The sequence below is a fragment of the Corvus moneduloides genome, chromosome 16 (genome assembly GCF_009650955.1).
Source record: "Corvus moneduloides isolate bCorMon1 chromosome 16, bCorMon1.pri, whole genome shotgun sequence".
Classification (NCBI taxonomy): Eukaryota; Metazoa; Chordata; class Aves; order Passeriformes; family Corvidae; genus Corvus; species Corvus moneduloides.
Genome location: NC_045491.1, coordinates 165,439 through 179,704, shown reverse-complemented (window position 1 = coordinate 179,704; position 14,266 = coordinate 165,439). Strand labels below are relative to the sequence as shown.

The following is a 14,266-nucleotide window of genomic DNA, read 5'->3' as shown; positions in this document are numbered from 1 at the left end:
GCCCCGGACGCTCGTTGGCCGTGGGCGGAGGGCGTCGGGCCGGCTCCGGAGCGGCGACGCGAACCGGGTTGGGATCCCCCGGGTGCGGAGCCCGGCGCGGGGGCCGGACGAGACAAGGTACGTCCGGCGGCCCCTTCGTCCCGGCGTCAGGACCCGCTCCTTTTCGTTACTTGCGCTTGGCGCGCCGTTTGTGCCGTCTGTGTTTTTCTCCGTGCCGGTTCTGGGAAGGGCGGAAGGTCTGTGCTTCCTCCGGAGCTTAGCCGGGCGGAGATCCCGGGGCCCGTCCTGTGCGGCGGCTGTGGCTGGAGCCCGCGAGAAGCGCTTCTCTTTCCTTGAGGTTGTTTAACTCGGGTGCTCCTTTTACAATATTTTAGGCGGCAGTGGTGTAATTCTCCGAAGTGTCGTTCCTGCCGGCCGTGCTGGGCGGTGGGCGCAGCAGCCCCGCCTATCCCGGGCCCTCGTCCCCGGCCGTGCCCAGCACGGGGCTCGGGCTGCGCCCCCCGTGTGCCCGGAGGCCCGCAGAGCTTCGGACCGGTTCGTGCTGAGCGCCTGGAAAGGGGCTCAACGCGGCTTCAGAGAGAGCGGTTTCTCATCAGAAGGCATTACACTCTGCGCGGGTTTTCTTTTCAAGGTTTGATACAGAATCTGGTGGTGAACCTTTTGTTTTGCCGTGTACCGCTTGTCCCATTTTATTCAGCGTTTACAGCCAGTGCTTTAAACTAGAGAGTAAGACCAGATGTGCCTCAGTTTTAAAAAGAGCCAGTTTTAAACAGGGAGTGATGCTTCAACTGTACAATTGCAGCAACGGTGCATTAAGCAGTCTTGTGTAATATCTGACCTCTTGGTTTGGGCAGGAATTACTCTTTGCACATAACAGTTTTGTAGATCATAGCTATTAATGAAATATGACCTTCATTTCCTTAGAAGACCAGACCAAAAGTTAGTACCGTTTTTCTTGAAAGTAAATGAAATCATTTTAATCACATCATATTTTTTTCAAGAAACAGAAAGGTTAAGTGATCAAGGCATGTAGCTTGTACCAGTAATCATGTAGATCTGCTTCTAACCCCTACAGAGATTTCTTTCTTAGTTTTGGGGAAGTCACTTATGTCTTTACAATTTACTTTCCTCAAATATATTGGGATTACTAGGTTTGTTGCAATTTTAGTATTGTCTGTATGTGTTACATACTTTTTAAAAATTGGTATGTCATTGTCTGGTATAATGAAAAACTTAAGAGGAAACAGGCAGAAGAGCTGTGGATGTTTTAAAATTTTCTCCTTTTGCAGTTTCATTAAAACTCTGGCTTAACTCCATTTTCATCCACATGGGCAGATCCATTCTACTGTGAAAAGATGGTTTTGGTCTGCCATCTGCTCCTTTGGACATGCCTACATGGTTCAGGATTCTCTGCCAAAGTTGTAAGAGTTCTAAGAGTTTCTTGGAACTCCAGTCATGCAGCAGTATTACCTAACAGTGGAGAAGAAATGCTTCCTCTCTTGAGAATTCCAGGAAAAGGGGAAATGAAGGAATTTTTTTATGCTGGAGCAGTTGGCTCTTTTTTTCTGAGCAGCAGCAAAGGCGCTTGTGTTCTTTTAAAAAAAAGTATTACTGTCCTTATTCACATTTCATCTATTCCCAGATTTTGAAAAAGTCAGCTCTTGAGTAATCGTTTTCTCAAGCTCTTATGAGAAATTTGTCTTTCAGGTTTGTCCTTCATCACTAGATGAGTAGTAACTGCCCCAGAGAAGGTCACAGAAGAGTCTCCAATCTGATGCTCTATTTTCACTAACAATGTCCTTATCCCTTAACTTCTAAGATGGATATTTTCAGACAGACAGACTCGCCTGTTAGACACGTGAAATGTGGTTCTGCTGCTGTGGTTGGCTTGGGGCAGAGAGTATTGAACTGCCATCCACAAATACCTTTCAGTGGTTTTTTCTACTTCAGAATCTGACCAAGCTTCTGCAGAACACCCAACACAATTCACCTGCTGAAGGAGATCTCCTCTCCTCTCCTCTCCTCTCCTCTCCTCTCCTCTCCTCTCCTCTCCTCTCCTCTCCTCTCCTCTCCTCTCCTCTCCTCTCCTCGTCACACAGAGAGAATCATGAGGCTTTGAAATAAAAACTAGCGTACTACCTGGGAGCTCTACAGGTGTAAACAGAACATCTGAAGCTTGCAGGCAGCCAGAACACTCTGTCCAGACATGGAGGTTAGAAAATTCCAAAAGCATGGGAGGAAGGGACCAAAGGGTTATGTGTTAACAATGTGCTGCTGAACAAATTTTATCCCTCTTTATAATGAATGCAAAACCAAAAGTATATTAGTTAGCGTGATTTCACCTACAAATTTACCAGAATTTTAAATGTATCACATCCATTTGTAGTGATACGAAAGCTGGTAGCCATATCTTAGGCATTAAGTAGCTACATTGGTAAAAAAATCTTGGGGACGCTTGCTATTTTAAGTCTTTTTAATTTCTTCTTTAATTTCTTAAGAAATTAATAATTTCATCTGTTTTCAATTTACCTAGACAGTTTTGCTATGCTTAGGGACATAAAAGCTGCATTATTTTCCTTCTCCAAAGCTGTGCTGGTTATATCATGATTAGGCATGAGTTTTACAGCTTCTAATTATTTCATGCTTTAATGAATCTGCATTCTGTTGGAGCACTGCTCAGAGTTCTTTGCTAATTTTTTTTTTTTTAGGAGGGTGATACTCAGATTGTCAAGGTATTGGTGATAGGACTTGGGGAAAACATTTTAGTCAATAGATCAGACACTTCATTCTTAAATTCTTTTAGTTATCTGAGTGGAATCATAGGGCTTTGGTGACAATGTCACTGATTTTGGTCTAGTGCTTACCCTTTTAATCGCCCACATACTAGCAACTTTCCTTTTCTAGTAGCTCAAGAGAGTAGGTCCACTGCCAATGTCAGTCCCATATCCTCTGTAATTTAAATTTTGCAGAAAAGTCTTCTAGATCATTTGTATTCTTATTCTTCTACGTGTCTCATTGTTCCATGAGCTAATTTTAGGGGACAGAGGTGGGAAGCAGGTAGAGCAGGGGATCTGAATTCTGACATCTAGCAGAGTGGTAGGAAAAACTACACTTTTACCTTAACTGAGACAGGGATGTAAGCTTATTATGTTTCCTGTTGGCAGAATTGCAGCACAGTTTTTCCTACTGAACCTGACCAGTGTCAATAATGGCAAGACTCCCAAGTGCTGCACCATATACCCTGTGGATCCTTTTCTTTTCATATACAACAAATGAAGGTATGTTCGTCAATATTTTAAATTATTATACTGAAGTTTTTATTGACAGCATTTTTCCACAACCACTAGGTAACGCTGTTACCACTAATTAACTAATTAACTGCTATAAAATTTGTAACTTCAAATGTCAGAAATATCCCTGTAGTAGAAAAAATTCTTAGATTTTTTTTTTCTTTATATTGACCTTTTCTATGTGGGTAAGAAAAATTAGAAATTTACAGAAAGGAGAAACAGGTTTGGAAAGCCATCTCCTCCTTCCCCACTATCTGATCTGCACTGGACACCTCACTGTGAACAAGGTCTCAACGTAGCCCAGGCAGCTCTGCAGGAAGCTTCAGTGTCCCCTGGCTGCTGTGCCTTGTTGGTGGGACCACGAGGGAGCTGTGCTCCCAGAACTGTGCCTGCAGGGCTGCTGTCAGTTTGTGCCCTCCAAAGTCTGCAGAGTGACTGAGCTGGAAAACACAGTTGCCTGGATTAGAAGAGATTTGGCAGCTGTGTCTGTGGGACATTGCAGCTCTGACGGGCACCTGGAACAGACAAGGGACAGGATCTCCAGCGTGTCCCTTGCTGCCGTGCTGGCAGCCTGCAGATGCGTCCGAGTGCTGCTGCTTCCTTAAGGGTTATTTCATGAGGCTTAGTTGGCAGAAGCTGAATATAAACATGGGTTGTTTTCCTTGCATCTTTTTGATGTTTGATTATAAATACAAATGAGATATATATACTAATGGTTTTAAATAATGCGTTTTTATTTTCTGCAAAATGAATCTCACACTTTGCTTTCTGTATTTTTTTAACTAGTTCTACAGTGGTCTATGGTTTCTTATATCTCATTTTGTTTTGTTATATGAAGCAAACCAAAACAGTTAAAAGACAATTTAAAATACCCTGTCTCTAAAAAAAGAAGGTTTAATAGCTACTGTCTTACATACTATGAAATAGTGCAATTTGAATTCATGAGAAGGATCAAGGTTTGCAAGAGCACATTGGCGGGGTTGTCTGATCTAGGTAATCCCACCATTTGATTTCCCTAAATGATCTTTATCTAAGTTTAATTTTATAGTGTTTACTTTGGGTTAGTTTGGCTAGTTAACTGCACATTTTAAGTTTCTTCCTCATCGTGTACTCTTTGAGGATTAAAAAAGAAATTCAATATTTCAGTTCCCTTTTTTAAATACACAAACTCAAAACAAACCCTGTACCGTATATGGTTTCAAAAGGAAACTCTCAAATATCTGAGCTTTTTAAAAAAAATATGGTGTACCAGAGATGGAAAAGCAAGAAGGTGACAGGAAAAGAGCAGAGAATATAATTCAGAGTTCTGAAAAGACATGAGGGCGCTGAATGGCAAGATAAAGTAAAACTGTTAGTCATCATAGCTTAACACAGCAGGAGGAGCTTCATTTAATTGGAGTATTCTTGAAAGTGTAAGATGATTAACACATTGAAAAATAATGTCATTCATCTTTAAGGGCCTTAAATTGATAGTACTTCTGTTAAAAGTACATTTTAAAGTGAATAAAGGAAACTAGCAATAAAATTACAAATGGCAACCAAATATAAACAACATCACCAGGATAATGATTATTGTAAAATAAAAAGGAGTGTGACTGTTAAAGTGTTGCAGAAGTTTGACTTGCTGCTTTTTGGATGAGTTTTAAAGAATTGGGTCAGAAAAAAAAGGAACCTAACATGCTACTGCCATCCAGGAAGGACATAATAGCAATAGTTCTTACCTACATGATAAATATGTAGCTTTATTAACTAAACCAAAACATTTTCTAAGTATTTGAACACTAATGAAACCATGAATTGCAATCAGTTCTAGATTTATAAGTAGTCAATCTATCAGACAACTTAGAATCCAAATTTTATAGATCCCATTGTGCTATATATCATGTCCACTAAAAGGTATCTGACCATCACATTTTACACTTGCAGATCCTGTACTGTAGCAGAGTATGCAGAAGTTGGATCATAATAAATAACACAAGTGGACTACAGAAAAACAGAAATGTAGGGAAGATAAAATGAAATTAGGTACTTTCAGAAAAAAGCTTGGAAGGAATAATCTGAAATTTAGGTACCCGTTGGAAGGAATAAGCCTGTGAAGCAGAAGTGGCTGAAGGACAGCAACCTTGCAGGATGTGAATTGTTGGCAACTGAGTCTTGAATTTGCAATGTAAATGACCAGCATAGAAAGTTGGTAATGCACTGGGCCACGTACACAAAATTTGGTCTTGTATAATTGCCACAGAAAACCTTCTAGCAGAATCCTTTTGGAAATTCTCAGAAAATCTTAATTAATAGGATTCAAAAAACCAGTCAAAGCTATTTTAAATTTTTTACAGGAAATTGACATGTAAAGCAGAAAAGGATTTATATTTGTACAGCTTGTGCAAGAAAAGGGGGATACTGTTATTATTTACCTGTGAAAGAGAAATCAAACATCAGAAAAGGGAAATAATTGTCTTGGATGATAAAAGTATTAGCGATTTCTGACTGCTTTGCTGAGAAATTATCACATTCCAGGGTCCAGTACCATGGTTGGCATACTGTTAGTCCAAATAAAAGCATGACCTTACTGTCACCTAGCTTCTCCTCTTCTGTTCTGTGTATCACTCATGTGGAGCACATTGAAATAAAGGAAAGCGAGGCTGGAAGGGGTACTGGGGATTGTGTATTCCATTTCCGCTTCCAGTTATAACAAACAGTATATTCTATTTTTTGCTTAAATACTGCCAGTGAAAATAGTTATAAATTTGGAGTGCAAAGACTTTGGGCTTTCGTATACCTGCTCAGTGCCTGGCTCTGTGTGACTCTTAATTTCTCCTGGGTCTTGAATGCTCTCATAACAATGACAAGTAGAAGACAGAACGGGAAGTAGTGAGTGAGATGAAGTAAAGCTATATACTAGAAGAAAGACTGTGGCAGGATGATCTTCTAAGCACTGGGAAGCTGCTCTGGGGAGGCAGAAGTTGTGCGTTTGGGAAGCTTAGAACCATTGTAGGTAAAGCATGAGTCATGACTGTAAGCAGTGATCCTGCTCTGACTGTTAATTATCTGCATTTTGGGTTTTGAACCTTTTGTACTTAATAGGTGGGATTATGCTGTTTTGTAATTTAATGTTTATGTGTTTTAAATAGGGCTATTGGAATCGGATTTTCTGGTTTTGGAAGTCTATGTTGGCTGAGATGTGCCTTTCTATCTCAATATTACTACTGCAGACTCTTCCTCTCCAGGATGGTAGAGATTGTCTCCAGAAAGGTGGAGACAGTCTGAGTGCCACTCTTTACATTTGCCCAGACACAAAAAATAACAATGTTTTTACTTAATCTGTAGGGGTGTGGCAACTCTGTTCAGATGGAAAAATTGATGTGTCTGTGTAGTCCAATGGTCTTCTGATTCTCTTGCTTCTCATTGTATGCTGCTTTTCTCTAGTTATGACTGCAGGACACATACAAGAATTTGCATGCTTCACTGACTATGACAAAGAGCTGGTTTGTCACTGGAAGGTGCCTGCACAAACTAATTGCTCCAAAGAATTCCTGCTCTACTACAGCAAGGAAACTTCTTCTGTGTCGTAAGTGTTTAATAAGATGTTACACTGCCATTGTTAGGCTTCATATATCCTGTAGCCACTATTGGCTTTAATTCTCTCCCTCTACTGTGGGTGTCTGGGACAAAATGTAGTTCAGATTATTCCTCTTAAAGTAAAATGGATTCTTTTCCTTTTTAGTAAAATGGGTTTCTGCAATTAACAGCACTCCCTGTTCGGTGGTCTACTCTTCTGTAGAACTTTATGCACTCTTAGTACAGAGGAGGGATCAAGTCCTACTGGTAGGAGTGGTAGGGCTCTTAGAAGTTTACAAAACCTTAATTCATGCAAAATGTTACCTTCTTCATGAGAAATCTTACGTGATTCACCAGTCTGTAGCCTGTGTGAAAGATACTCTCTGCTGGAGTGCAGGTAATTGTCTCTGCATAGAGTCTAACTCCTTGTTCAGGCACAGACTGTTGTCCTTGTTCTGAGCAGGGCCAGTCATCATCTCTTACAAAAGAAGATGCATCTGGGTTCTCCTGTTCCTCTCTGTAGGATTTCACCACACTGACATTCAAATAACCTTGCTCATACACTGCAATAAGCCTGTTCCTGTACTAACAAGCTGTTAGTATGTTCCTTTAGAGGCTGAAGTGTGACAAAGGGTCGTATTTGGGATCAATCCTTAGCCTTTCTGTCAAGTTTTTCATTTGTGCGATACAGATATCCAGGAGATGTCTAGGGAGGGTGGGTTGTTTGGGGATCTCAGTTTTGCCTTGGAAACATTTCTGGGAACTGACTTGTCTCAGCTTTGATTAGTTCTGCATGTTGGGAAACTTGATTTCACCTTTTCAAGGAATAGTGTGTCACATTCTCTTAAACATCCCATAATTTTGTGCCTGTTTTTCAGAAACATGTGTGTTCCTGAGAATGAAAAAGACAGTTTAAGGTGCACTTGCACAATATATCCAGATTATTTTGTATCAGGCCTCACATATATTCTAGCCCTACAATTCAATGGGACTGATATGTGGAATTACAATGTTACACCAGCCCTTGTTGGTAAGAACTTGTTTACTTTGTCACTGGCGCATCTGGTTCCAGGCTTTGCAATCTTAGCTAACTTCTCATTCATGTCACCAGAACAGTTTTTGCTTATCAGAGGTGGAAAGCGTCATGGTAGCTTAAATGCAAAATCAATTTGTTTTAGCAACCTTATTCTGGATTAGATTCTTAAGGAATGAATATAATGGGGAAAGCAGAGAGTGATTCTTCCTCTAGCTGTTCCCTCTCAGCTGCAAGCAAACTCAGCAGGAGTTTGGGAGTTTAGATTATCTTTAGTGCATTTTATTTGTGGTTTACAGGATGAAGAGGAATTATGCTGCTTTCAGTTTCTAGAAAGAAACTAGGCTATCCCTACTGGAATTCCTCCCATTCCTGTCTCTGTCGTACTCCGATTTTTCATGCTAGTTGAATCATGCTACATGAGCAGAAGGTTTTTTACAGTAATTGCTGTTGGATTTTAACAGCCAGTGATAAAAAGTTAAAGAGACTGCTCCTAAACAGGACAGTGTAGACACAGTTCATGTCTCTGCCTAGGCCCCCAGTTTGGTCAGAACAGTATGCTTGTTGGTTACGCCTGTCACATTTTGAACACTTAGAGAAACCATTTTAATACCTTAGGCAGGCTGAGGAGCTGGTTCTCTTCAGAATACTTGATTGATGCTGCTACTTATCTGCCAAATAAGCAGAAGTTCACATTGATTTCCAAGAGACAGGGAGCCAGGACAGCTTGCCTGTGACATTGGAGCTCTGTGCCCCCCCTGCCACACAGCTGCTACTGTCAGGGCGCAGGTTGTTCCCGTTTCTCCAGGGTGAAAGCTGCATCCAGTGCACCAAAAGGCCATGCCTTCAGTTTGTTCAGCCAGCTTGAAGAATCAGTGCTTGTTAATGAATACCCTGAAGTTGCTCTGGTTTGGCTTCTCTCTCCTTGTGCTACAGCATAGTGAAAAGGGCTAAGTGCATAGACTACGATGATATTCTGGTCTCTGGTGAATACTTCTCTCTCTGCTTCTCTCTATCAGTACTCTCCCATTACCCTGTTCTGTATTTTTTAACATACAGTTAAGCCGAGGGCCCCCAAAAATCTTGCCATTGAGAAAGCTGAAAATGGTAACTTCAATCTGAGTTGGGAGGAGAGCTACTCTCCTCCATCCTTGCTCTCTGGACAGCCAGTCATCTATGAAGTGAAATACTGGAGGAAGCAGCACCCAACAGAGGTAAGAGACACCCAGTCTCTTCATTTTCTGTCTCCAGAGCTTTCAAGTTTAAAAAGTCCTCTAAAAAGTCACTTCATGAATACTAGTATAAGGGCCAGCAGGAGCAAGTCCCACAGTGTTCCTGATTACACATTTGCCACAGTTCACTTTGCCCCCAGGATGGTTCAGCTGGATGTCAGAGGATTGAAACTCTTCTGACTGCCACCCCAAAATAGTCTGCTGCTTGCAGTAGACAGGGCAGAGATTGAAAATACAATGCTTCTGTTGCCTGAACTTCATTTGATCCTTAGACATCAGGAAGCTGGATGTTGGTGGCTTTGTGGGGGAGGTGAGGCACTTCAAACACTCTTCTGAATAATCCAGCATTTCTGGGCTGGGCCTCTTCTGGTAGAGGAACGTGCATGGGGGCATGTAACAAATACCACCCGCTGATGACATGAACTGCAATATCATACACAGTCATTCATTTGTTCATTTCTGAAAGGTCACTGAAACACACAACACTATTGGTATTTAGTTGCTGTCACTAACCCTTCACCTTATAAAGAAATCAAAATCAACTTTCTCACTTTCTTTTCAGATTTCTGTAAAAGCAATTAACTACCAGACAAAAAGCTTTGAGATTACTGCAAGGTCCTTGAAGAGAGGCTTTGATTACGTTGCAAGTCTCAGGTGTAACTACACAGACTACCCAGCCTACTGGAGTGAATGGAGTGAAGAAGTTGAATTTCACTGTGGTAATAGTGTCAGAAATAGCAGCTCGGTAAAAGAATGGTATAGTCTTTCATACTATGCTGCTCTCTTGGAGGAGAGCTATGGACTCATCATCTTCATCATTTTGAATGTAATGTGAATACATCTGTAAAGGCTTCCAAAGACACTAAACATAGATAGGCAACTCCTTTGGAAACTAAGGAAGAGAAGACCAAGGGAGGTTGGATTGCTTAGCCTTGTGAAAAAAAGGCTGAAAGGGATGTGTTTATTCTGTCTAAATATTTCATGAAGTAGACAACAGGGAAGTAGAAGAGATATTTGAGCTAAACAGCAACATTGATGTGAGAGGAAGTGGGTATAAATGAACTATATATATATATATAGGCTGCAAATTAAGCAGTATTTTAACCATCGGAGGTCTGAGGGTTTATAAAAACCCCTGAAGAGCAACAGAGAGAACAAGAAACAGAGCTGCACTACAGTGACAATGATAATTTTAGGCACTGTGTGATAGGCTTTGTCCCTAAGAGCTGACAGTGGCCTCGCAGTACACATTGGCTCTCCCAGCTCCTGACATGCCCAGTAGCTGACCACAGTACCTGCGCCAGGCGGTCTCTGACACACCACACACCATCGCTACTGGCAGCTGTGGGGGTGTGTTGTTTATGTGCTGGAGGCTTTATTTTACATCCTCTAAGAGAGCATTTTTTTAAGCTGCAGCAGAGCAGCAATGAATTTGGTATTGCCAGTGCTTGCATTTAGATGCACATTCACATGTAAATATTTGCTTGTTTAACAGATTACCAGGTGAAGGCTGAAGACATTCTGCAGATGGCTGTGCCCACATCCTGCATACTGATCATGGCAGGATCCATCATTTGTTACTTCTGTTTTACCAAGTAGGTATCCTGCTTCTTACAGAGTTTATAGAGTAACAGTTTATACGGATATCAGTATTGCTATCGATTAGCCGGAATGTCTGGTAGCACAGAAATCTAATATTTTGTGTTTTCTCAGCACCTTTATCTAGCTGTCTGTGAGCAGAGATTTTATAAACACAAGTCAGTTGCACTCTGTCATTTTGTGAATAGTCTTTATTAATCTTACTAGAATAGGCTTGTTGTTGTAGGGGGTTGTCAGTTTTGGACCCTGGTCTTTGCTGGAGTTCAAGTAATGATGGCTAAATATCTTTATTTCTTTTAAATTTTTTAAAATGGTAATGTGAAAGTGAGATCCTGTCTGTTTCACACATCATTTTAAATATGATTAGAAGAACAGGTGACTGTCATTGTGCAGAGCAGTCATATACCAAACGTATAAACATCTTTGCACTGGTTTAATGAAAAGCAGGAGATGCACAAAATGAGCACTTTTTGTTGCTGCAATACAGATGTCTAAGAGGGAAAGGAGAACAGAAGAGGGAAATGTACACTGATTAAGCCCAAGTGCAGTCAAAACAAATCATTTTCATTCTTCTCTTGCAGAGTGAAGAAAGAATGGTGGGATCAAATCCCAAATCCAGCAAAGAGCCATTTGGTTGTAAAAAATGTCAAGGTAATTAAAAAGCTTTGCAAAAAATACTTTTTCCTGATCATCAGAAGTAGAATATGTAATAAATTCTATTGTCTGTCTAGTGCAAAGGATTCTAAATACAATTCATATGAGTCCTAAATCTCATTGTATCTTTATTAGTTTTCAGTTATGTGCTACTTTGATGAAATCAAGTTTCCTTTCCATGACTTAAAGCAGAGTCATATGGATCAACAAATGTAAGTAAGATTAAAAAAAAAAATCCTTCTGCTTTACAGCATAAAGTTGTTTCCCGTAACATAAACATTAACTGTCCTTTCCTTTTGACTTCCAAAAACAGAAGTTGCAAGAACTGTCTGGCTCAAAGTTTTTCAAGCCAAAACTTCAAGGGAAAAGATAACATCAGAAATGTTGAGAAATCTTGCAGTTGCCACAGCAGGTCTGGAGAGTGGTTGCCAAAAGGCAGCAGTGCAGTTTTAACCCCTGATACAATACCAGTTGAAGAGTCTATAGAAATCTGTGTATGTTTAACAGACAGTGAAACTGAGAGCCAAGAAGAAACTGGCACCCAGATCACCATGTTTGAGCCTTGTGAGAGCAGCATCGGTGCTTTCAGAGAGCAGCCTGAACACAATGAGTTACTAGCTAATATGTTTGATGCACTCCTGGCAGATGAAAATAACATGCAAGACAATAAAGGCCCAAACATCCCCACAGCTGGGAGGGAAACCTTAGAGAACGTTGGGTCAGAAAATCTATCACAGCGAAATCCAAAGGAAAGTGCAGCTCAGGGTCAGCAACCATGTGATATTTCTCATACAGCTCCCCTTTTCACCAAAGCCTCTCAAGATGACTACAATTGTAGTACAGCCAGCAAAGAGTCAGAACTTTCAGAAGAATCCTTTGAATCTGGCTATCGGAGCTCCAGCATAAATTCTGCTACTCTGGATGCAAGAGATCTTCAACAAATGGTTCATCAAAGCCTTTTTCTATGTAGTTCTGAACGTGAGCTTGACTCTTGCGTCCTGATCCAGGAATCTACAAATAAATCCTTGTTTGGGACCAAAACAGACAGAATAAACAGCACTGCAGACAAGAGTTTTGGTACCCTTGTGTCTGCCTCCATGGAGTTGTGTGGTTCTGCCTACAAGAGCTGTGACACCCTTTTGCCTCCCTCCCTGGAGCCCTGTGGCTCTGCCTACAGGAGCTTTAATATGCTTGTCTCTGCATGCAAGGAACCAAGCAGCTCTGCATACAAGAGCTTCAATGCCCTCGTGTCTCAGTCGATGGCTAACAGTAGCCTGACTCCGTGCTTTGAAAGCGTGCGTCCCTCACTGCCTTTGAGACAGTTGTCAGAGACGCTGGAACGCAGCTGCAGAGATCAAAGTGCTCAGCCTGCTAGCAATCAGACATGTTATAGCAACTACAGATCTCCTAGCACTGAGCTTGATTTTCCAAACACCTGTTCAGAACATACTGATTTTCTGTCTTCCTCCACACATGCAAATAAAGGTGCTTCAGCTTTTCTATCAGAGGAAGAAATACATAAGCAAGTGATATATAAAAATGTTCAAAAGAAAGCCAATATAATTTCTTGCCCTATTGCACCTTGGCCATCTGGTTATCGGCCTTTTGGTAGTGCAGGTAAATGTAATGGTCTAGACTGTGACAGTAACAATGAGGTTATCTCTACATCACCAAATGAATCCTTCATTAGTCTGTGCAACAACCTGAGTGTAGCACCTCCAGATACTGCAATCTATGAACCTGACCCAAGGATAAAGGACTGTGTGTCTTTGACTGTTCAGGGTTCTGACCGCAGCATTTTCCCAGGTTTAGCATCTAGTGGGAATGACACACAGACTAGTGATGGGAGCCCTTGGATCAACAGCGCTAATGAGCTGTCTGGTGATAGCAATGATGAAAATACCGGAAGAGATGAACAGCTGTTGCATTTGTTAGAGATGAAATGTCAAGATTTAAACAGCAGAGAAAGAGCTGCAAAGGGGACAGAATGGAAAAGCTTTAACCCTACTGGTAAACTAATGCAAGACGGTGGTGATAACAGACTAAATACTGGCTTCCACTGCCACTCACACAACCACTTGAGGGAACTTGGAGATGCAGGGGGAAGTGAAGAGGTGCTGAAGCATGCAGAAGGGGGAAGTTGTGGCTCAGCAGCTAGCTTACCAGCATCACTGGACAGTATTGGGCTAAACTTAGACAGAAAAACTGCAGAGCCCCTGGAGCTCCATGTCTCAGACAAGGCATTGCCTTGTCATCTTGTGAGTAACTCCTATCCTTCTGATTCTCACACCACTCACAGTGAGGACTCCAGACTGGCACTTGCAATTAAAAAAAGACCAATAGAACTGTTAAGGGAAAACAGCAGGAAGAATGAGAAAAAAATGAAACTTGTGCAAACCCTTGCCCAAGAGGACAACTGCTATATGGAGGTAGCCTAGCCACATTTGTCTAGACTGAACTAGTCTTTGGAAATAAACTGTATGGCAAGTTGAATTGTTGCTTGTTATTTCAATCTTGACTGAAGTGAGGGCTGCTATAGGTCACCTATGATTCAGGGGGTTGTAGCACCCATGCCTGCCTGGGACTGGCAGCTGGGACATGATGCAGACCCCTGGGGACCGTTGGGGTTAGCACCCAGCAATGACAGCCAGAGCTCTACAGGGACGAAGTCAGAGCTGGTGTCTCCAGCTGTGAACAATCTCTAAAAGGGAGCAGCAGCTGCAGGAAGCAAGAGTTCTTAGTACAGCTCCTGTGGTTATCGCCCTGGCTGTGTGTTGCTTGGGAAGCACACGAAGGCGATGTAGAACATGCTGGCACACCTGAAAGTGGGACATAGGTGCAGGTCCAAAGGGGAGGTGACTGACTTACCACACAGCTTCCATAACTTACTTCTTTTGGGG

The 14,266-nt window shown here is 41.6% G+C and overlaps 1 protein-coding gene across 3 annotated transcripts; it reads left to right on the top strand.

The window, feature by feature from the left end:
- Positions 1-18: 18 nt before the first annotated feature.
- On the top strand, positions 19-13,859 carry IL4R (interleukin 4 receptor). 3 transcript variants are annotated; one of them, XM_032125617.1, is made up of 10 exons: positions 19-117; positions 3,165-3,278; positions 6,717-6,858; positions 7,727-7,878; positions 8,941-9,095; positions 9,676-9,832; positions 10,609-10,708; positions 11,294-11,363; positions 11,502-11,578; positions 11,680-13,859. In XM_032125617.1, exons 2-10 carry the CDS (start codon positions 3,209-3,211, stop codon positions 13,802-13,804), a joined length of 3,048 nt encoding a protein of 1,015 aa, XP_031981508.1. In that variant the 5' UTR covers positions 19-117; positions 3,165-3,208; the 3' UTR covers positions 13,805-13,859. The 3 variants fall into 3 exon arrangements, with proteins under 3 accessions (XP_031981508.1, XP_031981509.1, XP_031981511.1); XM_032125618.1 differs by lacking the exon at positions 19-117 and adding an exon at positions 136-337; XM_032125620.1 differs by lacking the exons at positions 19-117; positions 7,727-7,878 and having other exon boundaries at positions 3,192-3,278.
- The last annotated feature ends 407 nt before the right edge of the window (positions 13,860-14,266 follow it).